This window comes from Stegastes partitus, unplaced genomic scaffold (genome assembly GCF_000690725.1).
Source record: "Stegastes partitus isolate 25-593 unplaced genomic scaffold, Stegastes_partitus-1.0.2 Scaffold157, whole genome shotgun sequence".
NCBI lineage: Eukaryota > Metazoa > Chordata > Actinopteri > Pomacentridae > Stegastes > Stegastes partitus.
In genome coordinates this window covers 647698-657938 of record NW_007577888.1, presented here as the reverse complement: position 1 = coordinate 657938, position 10241 = coordinate 647698, and the positions used below count along the sequence as shown (strand labels likewise).

Below are 10241 nucleotides of genomic sequence, written 5' to 3'. Positions count from 1 at the left end.
CTGAAGCCTCTTTCAGCAAGAGATGTTTTAAATGTACCGTGAGTTCTCTGGTGGTTGTGTACTCTGGACAAAAAGCTGCTTACCGCTTGATTTAAAGGTTAAGTTTGAACACCATCTTCTTTTCTGAATCAGCTCAGCACAACAGCAGCAGCAGTTTGTCTTCAGTATGTGGTTCGATTTGCACACCTCCTAACATCATGGAGCACACATTTAAAAGCAACAAGAGATGTTGATGATCGAGCAGTGAACTTTAATAAGTTACTCTCTAAACATCTGGCTTCCCACCTAGCCCGAAGTGCTAAAAAAAAAAAAAAAAAGATGTAAGTAAATGTATTAGAAGCTGAGATGCCTAATTAGAGGCCATGTGCACAAACGTGATGATCAGCTGTTACTCTGATAGGTGGAAACGAGCTTCTCCTCGCTAGTGAATGAGTCCTCTGGCACTGGAGAGATTGTTTCTGGGCAGGTGGTGGTGAAGCTCTCGTCAGCAAGACTCGTCTTTTCAATGAAACTATTAAATTTTCCAATGGAAGTCTCCAATGTGCATAGGCAGACAGTTTCAAGTGGAGTTACGGGCGAAAGAGTGCGTTCACTTTGAGTTGTAGGTGGCAAAGCGCTGGTTCAGGGGGTTCTCTGGCGCCTTAGCCCACTCCTTCTTCAGCTGCTGCTTCAGCTGAGACAGCCTCATGTTGGGGTTCTCCATTTTTAGACGAGGCATGTTCACCTCTTCATAGGCAACAAATGCCGCTTTCATCCTCCGCTCTGGGTGGCGGTCCAGGTCCTCGGGTCCCGTGCTGGAAGACAGGAAGACAGGATCAGCGATAACATTTGCCGTAATCGTGAAAGAACAGCAGGATGTCACACACAATCGGTACCTGAGCACAGCAATAGCATCTTCTATTGTTCTGGCTTCCACGGTTCCTTCCTCAGGGATAACTCTGTTCACGTTCTCCTCCAGCGGAGTCTCCAGGTGGCTCTTTTCTGTGGGAAGCAATTAAATATGAAACATGACAAAGTTGGTGACACAGGTTTAAAAAAACAATCAGTGAATCTATGAAGTATTTTACTATTTATTCTAACCAACACATCTTCAACCTGAACTTTACCTTTCGGGTTGAGCCCCTGCTGCTGCTGCTGCTGCTGCTCATTCAGAAGCGTCTCCTCGATCTGGGCACGCGTCACTTTTCCACCAGCTGCAGCTTCCCTCTGGGCTCTGCCTTTCAGCCTGGAATTCTCCTCATCCAGAAGTCGCTGGTTTTCCTTTTTCCTCTCGAGGAGTTCCATCCTCCGTTTCTCCTTGTCATCCTGCGACGGCAGAAAATCGTTTCATAAATAAGAGTTGCTCCTCTTCAGTGTTTGAACAATAAGTTATTTTGGTCACACACAAGAAATTTCTTCACTATTCAGATAGTTTCACTAATGTTTCCCTCACATCACACATGTAGCCTCGTGTGCCAAATACTGAGGATAACAAAGGCGTGATAAAATCTATCCCCTGTGAGGCCCGTGGAGACTGTTCACTGAAGTATTTCTGTCTGCAAATGATATGACGTGAGGTCACGCTCAAACTCAAACAGGGGAGTATCTACGATTGTGGCAGCTACAGTAAGTTCAGTAAGTAAACAAGTTCAAGTAAACATGACGGTAAATACACAGGATCGTGTTAAACTATATTTATTACCTGCAAGTATTATAAGTGTTCAATAACTGGTTATGTTATGCATTTGTCATAACATACCATTGTCAATGTTATTTTCTCCATTCTGCCCAGTTTGCTAAACCACTGCCCCCCCCAGGAAATGAGGGTGCAACAAATAAGAGGCCAGAAGCACAGTTTCTATCAACATCAAAAACTGAAGCTTGTATTCTTGATGTTGCAGTGGTTTGTTTCATTGTCCAGCTTAAACATTTAGTCTTCAAAGTTCCTCTCCTTGAACCGATTGAACCCCTAAAAGCTCATCAATTTTCCTCAGAATTATATATTCCAATTATTGTTTTTTTTTTTCACCAGGAAAACAATCCCTTGCTTTAAAATGGCTTGAATATGACTCTACACTCTTGCTCACTTTACAATGACTAGATCGATAAAGATCCAAAACAGTTCCCACCATTATCGCCAGCAGCTCATTTTCAACTCAGACTATGCTACCTAATGTCAAGGAGTAACACTGGAGCAATGCATCTGTACAGGTTCAAACTGGAGATTAACTCTGGAGAACAGAAATGTCATGAAAAGCCCCACCCGACCAGCTGACAGGATCAGGTTTATTATGTATGAAACCATGACTGTCTGAATCTGTCACCACTGTTATCAGTAAACTGGACGATCAAGGCAGAAAGGCTTAGTCATGGTGTTAACTGCTTTTTCTGTCCTCTAGGAAAACACAATATCGTCACGTTACCAAGGTTTAAAACTTGATTAAGGGGTCTTTATCATTTGTACAAATATCAGTTAGTCTGCATCAACTTCGCTGTGACCACACATGTCAACACACCACGTGTCTGGAGAAACAGCTCACCTTTCTCTGCTCTTTTTTGAGTACATGTTTGTCAGTTTCCTGCCAGAGGGCATCCTCTTCCTCCTGCTTCTTGCGGGCGTCTGCCACTGCCTTGGCCTCAGCCTTGCGGGCTCTGGCTGTGGCCGCCTTGGAGTTCTCACCCTGGAACTTCTTTGGCATCCCAACAGCTGCTTTTTAGCTGGAAGAGACAAGGAAAGATCAGAAGAACAATCAGAAGAGTTTTAATAACAAGAGATTTTTACAGACAGATACACAACACAGATACAGCCATTCTATCTGAAACGTCGTATTAGTGAAAGTGGTCATTTGCAGGTTTAATAGGTAGCATTTACCTAAAGCTAGATGTGCAGCTAACTCACTGAAATGTTTTCGTGTAAAGAGCACATACAGTAACGCCAGTTACTCTTGTAAAAAGGCTACCATAAGTAGTTTAGCATCAGTTTGAAATCGTCGGGCAGCAAACACGTTGGTTACCAAACAGGCGAGCCAGCAAACCTCTAAAATTATAAAAACTCTTGCCGTTTCGCTTGTCAGTGTAGCTAGCTAGCACTAGCTAGCTGCTGTTAGCCTGATAAACCAGACTGGATTGCCTGTCAACAAAAACAGCCACTTCCTGTGCAACTCTACCACAACTGGGCTAAGAAGATAATTATCATGTCACATAAATGCTTGGGTATAAATACGTTTTCCTACCAGTATGAGAGAAAAACCAGGCCCCTGGTAGACGACAGTCCACTGCTGTTTCGAAGAGGCATCTGCCACCTCCTCTCCGTAACCAGGTCGCACTTTGATGACGTCACTTCTGTATTTACCATAAATCATCTTCATTTCATACTGCAGCACATTAAGGGTGAAACACTGTAGTTTTCTCTTACGATGTAGTCCTTGGATGTAAACCTCTTATTGATAAAATTTAAATTTATATCTAAATGTCAACAAGTGTGATTTTATTTGTCATCAAGTAATACTAACACCACTTACTGACTTGAAGTGACATGGGACTATTGCTGCAGAAAATAACCTAGAAAACGTATCATGCATTTCAACTATATCTCTATTTGTCAGTACATTTGAACCTGATTGGGAAGGCAGTCATTGCAGATAATTTCTGTTTGGTACTGATTGCTACAAAACTGTGAGAAGTCATTTTTGGTCACATATTGAGCACATAAATGGTTCAAAACTACCAATTTCTGTGCTGTCAAAGAAAATCTAAACCAGTAATCTCAGCACTAAGAAGTACTTACCCAGTACAATGTTTTATCCTAAAATGTAGTGACATATAAAGTATTAAATTCCACCTCAACGTATGACTGGCTGACTCTAAGAACAACATGTCATACTTGAGTCAAGGGACGAAGACCAGATATTAAAACTACAGTTTCAATATTTTATTATGATAAACAGTTCACACAAATATTCAAGAATAGGACCTATGCTGATGGTTTATGATACAAAAACAACATGATAGAGAATCATTTTTATGAGAAGTGATGACATGTATTAAATACAGAAACAGCTGGAGAGAAATTCAGAAATCGTTGTCGCTTTCCTCCAACAAAGGAGGTCTCATGCCTCCCCGAGGGGGACGAGGACCCCTGGACACCGGGCCCTCCAAACTGTCATCCTCCAAATCCTTGCTCTCCTCCTCCTCGTCTTCCTCATCTTCCTCATCATCCTCGTCCACATCGATTTCGCTGTCTTCAGTCTGAAACCCTCCTCCTCCTCCTCCTCGTCTTCCTCATCTTCCTCATCATCCTCGTCCACATCGATTTCGCTGTCTTCAGTCTGAAACAGCAGGCAAGCAGGGACACATAACAACCACAACAATCACCAGACGGTAGCAGTCGGTTTCTGGAGTCTAAGTAAACGATTAAATATGTCTTAGGTTACTTTCCTGGACAATTATTCAACACACAACGTAGAATCACGACAGGAATGGGCGTGTTTTCATTCAAACTAAACACAGAAACGGCTACTTTCTCTCCGCTACTTCGATGAGAGACAGGAGGGTCTAATTACTGAATCTTTTGTTCTAGTGAAAACATGCACAGAGTCCACAACTGGTTTAAAAGGGAGTCCCTGTACTGCAGCTGGTCCATCCAGACGTGTAGCTTTTGTCTAATATAAAGGAAAAATCCACACTAAACTCCAAATTCAATGCGTTTTATGTTCAAGAACATAACAGTCAAAATGCCATACGGAAGACACGTGAATAACAACTTCCAAAGCAGATGCATCAATGGAGCATTACTTTCTTTCTCTTCTTTTTTTACTTTCTCAGCGGTGCTTTACATATTTGTAGTGAAGTCTACTCTGTATATGTACGGCACTATTAGTATGATGCAAGTATTCATACACGTGTTCTCTGTGTAACTACTGTATTAACACTCCTGACAGTCATTTTGAACCACACCATGCAGCTGATGCATCATCAATCTTTATTGTGTCAGGATTGTGGATTTTTCCTTTAAACACACAAGGAGGAAAAAAAGGGGTGAACTAGCTCCTGGTCCTGCACAAACCTTTCCTTTCCGCTGTTTTTTGGCATGAAGAATTGACCTTCTGGAAACAGCTAAACGGGCCTTAAACAACAAGTCGGAAACCAAAATGGGTGAGATACTGATCAGAGGATGGGGAACAGGACAGCTGGCTGAAAGTGACAAAAGTTAAACGGCAAGTGTTCGCCGTCAGCACCGTTTAGGGCCAGTGGAAGCACAACAAACAGAAAAGATCGAATCTTTACAGTTGTAACACACAAAATGGAAAGAGCAAGAAATGAAGCGAGGACAGAATCTTGCATTGATATATAAGACACAACTAACCTCATCACTGTCACCGCCCTGCATGTTCCCAATGAAACGGGCTCCTCTGCCTACGTAAAAAAAAAAAAAAATCAAATACAAAAGAAGCTGTATTTACATGAATGAGTCTGACTGGACATTTTCAAGGTTTAAGCATTTTATTTTTGAGAACCAGATTAAAATCAATCAAGATCATAGAAAACAATATTGACAACATGTTGTCTTTACTTAACATTAGTCTTCGCTCGTGTTAATAGTTTATCACAAAGAAGGATGTGGCTATCTCCTGGTACGTACCTGCCATGATGCCGTTTCGTGTGGGTCGTGGTTTAGAGGGCCGACACTCTTCCATGTCGCTGTCTGAACCTTCGTCCTCTGGAACGTCCATGTCAGAGTCCTCTTCTTTTACTGCAGAAGATATGTTTTATGAAACAAGCGCCTGAAACCCAAACAGGGTCGAGATTATGTGATTTTTAAAAAACGCTGTTTGTCTTACAGGAACTCTTCATCAGCTCCCTCTCCTCCTCTCTTAGTTTGTGTTGCATTATCCTCAGAGTGTTTTCAGCTTCCTGTCGGGGAGACAAAACAAGTTAAATGCAATATCCAAGTACTGAAGTCTTAAAACCAGTTTCTACACTCTTTCATCCACAGGAATGGTTGTCCCACTGCATTCAGCGTAACATCTAGTCTTGAATAGTGAATGATATTTTATATAGAACGGTACCAGGAGAGGGACACTTATTGTGAGTGCAGCTCCTTTTAGGTATGTTTACTTGTTTTGAACGTCTAGAAATGCTTTAATGTAGAAGTATAAATGCCGTTTAAACAATTTTAAACCATGAGAAGGATAAATTACTGTCTTCTTAGGCTGAAAAATAAGACTGAGAGAGAAGAAGTGTTTTTTTTTCCTCTATTCACAGGAAAAATTATTCTAAAACACATATTTGCAGGTCAATACAAGTCTTTGGATGCTAATTAGGTAACAGGAGTTTTAAAGGAAAAATAAACGTTCGCATATCCTCCACACACACCTCAAACCTCTCCTGTTCCAGTCGATGATATTCGTCCAGCTGAGACTCCAGGAAGCTGAGGTTCCTGAACTTCTCCACGTACGTGTCATATTGTTTCTGCAGATCTTCCTCGATCTTCTCATATTCGTCCATGAATGCTGGCCTAAGAGATTAAGAAAAATCAGCACAGACATCATTATAGTCAGTAAAAGTTGTGTTTAAAGGCAAGGAACAAAAACTTTAAAAGCTTAATAAAATAGCTTCGTCTTAAAAACACAATTTTTGCCCAACAGTGGAAATAATGAAAATCTAAATATAACACTCTTCTATTTACTTGACGCTTTGTTTTTAATTTTCTTACAGCAACAAGTAATAATTCCTGTCATTTTTGCTTTCTGCTGTCTGTCAGGTACAAACTGACCTGACACTCTGCAGGGTCTGGAGCCTCTTCCGATTCCTCTCCAGCTCCTGCTTCTTCTTTTCTATTTTGGCGTCCAAACTGGTCTCATCAGACACAACATTACTCAGCATGTCTTTGGTCTTTTCCACACTTTCCTAAATACAAAAAGCACAGTGACAGATTAGGTGCTTTATGGGTAAAATTAATTCCTTTTTTAATTTTAAGAGGGGAAAATGGGGAATAAAATGGAGCCTGCCAGAATTAATACAGACCAAAACCTCCTTGATGGAAGCCCTCAGGGCCTTTTCAGTCTCATTGATCTCCAGAGGTCTGGCAATGGCTGCAGTTCTCATTTCCTGAGTGACGTGAAGAAAGACAGGAATGTAATCCTCTGTCACCGATGTCTTGTCAAACAGACTGCATCATAATTGTGCTCTCATCTGAGATCCACTGCAGAAAAACAGAGTGAAATCATAACGTCATATCTGTGTTTTCCCTCACCCTTAGGTCCACCTCTTTTCCCAGTAAATCATATAGAGATGCTCCTTTAGATGTGACCTCGGATGCCAGCTGCCGAGCTGCTTTAAGATCGGAAATCTGCATTGAAGACAAAGTGAAATATAATCAGCAACAGTTTTCTCCTTCCTGTCGGATTTTCATAGAAGACAAATGTAGACAAAGAGAAATGGCCTAACCCTAACCAACCTGAATGTACGGCGCATCAGCAGTAAACCTGCATAATACATGGTACTTGCTTCATTTTATCAGTCTGAGGAGCAACTTGAGGCTAATTTTAAAAAAAAAAAAAAAAGTATACTTAATATTTCTCTGAATGATTGTTTGAAAAGTTAATTCACAGTCTTATGTTTATATGACATAATAGCAGATGCTATTTGACGTATGATATTGCAGATTCTGAATCAATGGCAGGATGTGAATTAACATGAAAAACTTCAAAATTTTATCACCATTAGTTTCTGAGATCTTGCCAAATCATAGCCTCAAAGCTCGTTGTGCTGAAAGTGGGTCAACCAGCATTTATCTTTAAAAAAATATCTCAGAAAGCATTTCATATATTAAGCAAAGATTTCACAAATATCTTTATTTTTATTTTAAATTCATTTCTCACTGATGGCCAATATTTCTTCAGTCTGTTCCTGGTCTTTATAAAACCCAGTGCGGTAATAATTGTAAAGCTGTGATCCAACATATGTGAATGAATTCACATTTTCAGTCTCCAAATTACTGTTGTGATTCATATTCTTATGATTAAACAGGATATAAAGTGGCTGCTCTCTCGTTTATGACATCTTAATGAAGTTGTGTTTTTTGCTGCAGGCATAAACCTTGGTCACAAAGGCTCTAACGAACAACTCTAAAAGTTGTTGTAGTGCAAAAACAAAATCTAGCTTCTGTTTCATTTTTCTACACTTTAATTCACTGGGATCGCCAAACTACAAGTTTCTCTTTAAGAAATCCCTCAATATATTGTTCTTGGTGAAACTGTACATCTGACTGGTTAGTAGTTGAGTTTAGAAATGAATGAGGATACAGTAACAAAGACGTAACATTAGGCACAGTGTAAAAATAGCAACTCACCCGTGAGCCGAGGTCAAACTTAAACTTGTTGTTGTCCTCCTCAGCTCTATCTCCCAGAGCCATCTGCTTGGTTTTCATTGCACTGTACAGCACTGAGGTGATCTTCAGCATCTCTTTCACTGCGTAGCCATCAGCCTGGTAGAGACGCTTGGTGTTCACTTTGATGTGAGCCTTTGTCGCCTGCAATCAGGTGAGACACTGGTTAAGACCAACCGATTAGCAGCACGTGTTCTATGGCCAAGAATAAAATGCACAATCTGTAATAAACATATCACAGCATGTCACCATAAACTGAGCCACAGCCTTGACGAAGAATATTCTGTCTGACTCTGTGTCCACATCAGTGGGAATATCAGTGTGAGGCTCATATCTATATGGAGAAAGAGAAGGACGGGGAGAGAATGACAAAGAGCAAATTACATCACAGTATCCTGACCTCCACATGAGATGTCTATACATAGTCTGGACAGATCTAAGTAAAAACATTGACATCAATTGACACCAAAGCAAGGGGACTGAGTTCATGGATAGATTAGTGATATAGTATAATATAGTAAGTCTATTTATATAGCACCTTTAAGAACAACAATTCACAAAGTGCTTTGTCAGGTAGAACATAAAAAACAGATAAAATATCAGGCAGGACAGGGCAAACACAGGTAAATAAACACCGTAAAAAAAGAGAATGTACAGAATGGATAGGTAGTTAAAAGCTGGTTAAAAGGACGACATCACACAAGGGACTTAAGAGAGAAGCTGAAGAGAAACTCAAAGATAAATGATGTAAAAAATTCCAACAAAATAAACCATAAGAGACTTTTAGTTAGTGGGAGGGTTTTTAAGCTTGAAGACTTGGATTTTTTTAAAGCTCAAACATACCTCTTTACAAGCCATATTAAGATCTCTGCCACTAGAGTGAAGTTTGGTGTTCTGAAGTTCTCCATAGAGATCAAGCGAGGATAGCCCAAGGCCCTCATCATCTCTGTGAAATCTGCCAAATAAGACACAGTTTCAGTTGCACTCTGCTCGTCTATGCACTGTAATGTTCATTACACACAACACTGAGCAAATAACAAGCATCACTTACTTCTTAAGTCTCTGAAGGACATCCTGAACTCCAAGCCCTGTGCAGCAAAACGTGCTGTGGTTCCTCCTCTGGAAGTGAAAAAGAGAAAATGTGTTCGAGCTATTGACAAAACTATATATGAAGAGTGGATTGAAGATGAGTATAGAAGGTGTCACTGACTGGACTGTGAAGATGTCTGACAAACTACTGGGTCATTGGAATACTACTGATTTGATTAAAATACACATGAACCACTACAAACATCACCATCACTGACTTAAAAACAAACCTATCATCGCTATTTTCGAATAACGAAAGCTACAAATGCTCACTGTGAGATCACAAACTAATCAGTGGTTCTCTCGCTTAGTTGGATTTCAGTGTTGACAAACGTAACATAATGTTCAAGTAGCAGCAGAGAGTGTAAATACAACCTTGATTTAAGCAGCATGAGTCTGATTAGCTAGCTTAGCTAGCCTGTCGCTAGCTGGAAGTTAGCAGAAAGCTAATGCGCTTGAGTCGCCGGTGGCTAACGGCGGGTTAGCCAGTAAAGACACGTTATACTTTGAAACTACCTGACTAGCAGTTATCAAACGAAGCAAACAGTTTTCAAAGGAGTGGTTTAGTTACCTGTTGTTGTTGTGTCCAAGCTAGGGGTCCACTGGGCTCTACCACAGACGGTCTCTATGGAAACCGAGCTTGTTCTACGGAAGCTCAAAGCGGACAAAAATATCAGCTGGGACAAACGCGATTGGAATCAACATTAGCTTTATGTGAACACATAGAAGGAATAGCTGAGTATTTTCTTTGCTCTAAAAGTGCTTACACAAATAAAACCCACAT

General features: G+C 40.5%; 2 protein-coding genes across 2 annotated transcripts; both read right to left on the bottom strand.

Moving 5' to 3' along the window:
• Nucleotides 1-229: 229 nt before the first annotated feature.
• On the bottom strand, nucleotides 230-3297 carry ccdc124 (coiled-coil domain containing 124). The gene is made up of 5 exons (XM_008279401.1): nucleotides 3213-3297; nucleotides 2520-2697; nucleotides 1107-1305; nucleotides 876-981; nucleotides 230-794 (listed from the first exon to the last, which is right to left on the bottom strand). The coding sequence occupies exons 2-5, from the start codon at nucleotides 2676-2678 to the stop codon at nucleotides 590-592; spliced, it is 669 nt and encodes a 222-aa protein (XP_008277623.1). The 5' UTR covers nucleotides 2679-2697; nucleotides 3213-3297; the 3' UTR covers nucleotides 230-589.
• A 591-nt stretch (nucleotides 3298-3888) lies between these two features.
• cluap1 (clusterin associated protein 1) lies at nucleotides 3889-10100 on the bottom strand. The gene is made up of 14 exons (XM_008279400.1): nucleotides 10029-10100; nucleotides 9420-9487; nucleotides 9212-9323; nucleotides 8618-8702; nucleotides 8333-8512; nucleotides 7235-7330; nucleotides 7006-7089; nucleotides 6755-6888; nucleotides 6355-6496; nucleotides 5820-5892; nucleotides 5621-5731; nucleotides 5345-5394; nucleotides 4235-4307; nucleotides 3889-4175 (listed from the first exon to the last, which is right to left on the bottom strand). The coding sequence occupies exons 2-14, from the start codon at nucleotides 9439-9441 to the stop codon at nucleotides 4051-4053; spliced, it is 1287 nt and encodes a 428-aa protein (XP_008277622.1). The 5' UTR covers nucleotides 9442-9487; nucleotides 10029-10100; the 3' UTR covers nucleotides 3889-4050.
• Nucleotides 10101-10241: the final 141 nt, after the last annotated feature.

Coding starts and splice junctions, on each gene's coding strand:
- ccdc124 (XM_008279401.1), bottom strand. CDS start 2,678: ATGCCAAAGAAGTTCCAGGGTGAGAACTCCAAGGCGGCCACAGCCAGA. Junction 1,306..2,519: donor TCAAAAAAGAGCAGAGAAAG/GTGAGCTGTTTC, acceptor CTGCCGTCGCAG/GATGACAAGGAGAAACGGAG. Junction 982..1,106: donor GCAGGGGCTCAACCCGAAAG/GTAAAGTTCAGG, acceptor TGCTTCCCACAG/AAAAGAGCCACCTGGAGACT.
- cluap1 (XM_008279400.1), bottom strand. CDS start 9,441: ATGTCCTTCAGAGACTTAAGAA. Junction 8,703..9,211: donor TTAATATGGCTTGTAAAGAG/GTATGTTTGAGC, acceptor TTCTCCATATAG/ATATGAGCCTCACACTGATA. Junction 4,176..4,234: donor CGAGGAGGAGGAGGAGGAGG/GTTTCAGACTGA, acceptor AAGATGAGGAAG/ACGAGGAGGAGGAGAGCAAG.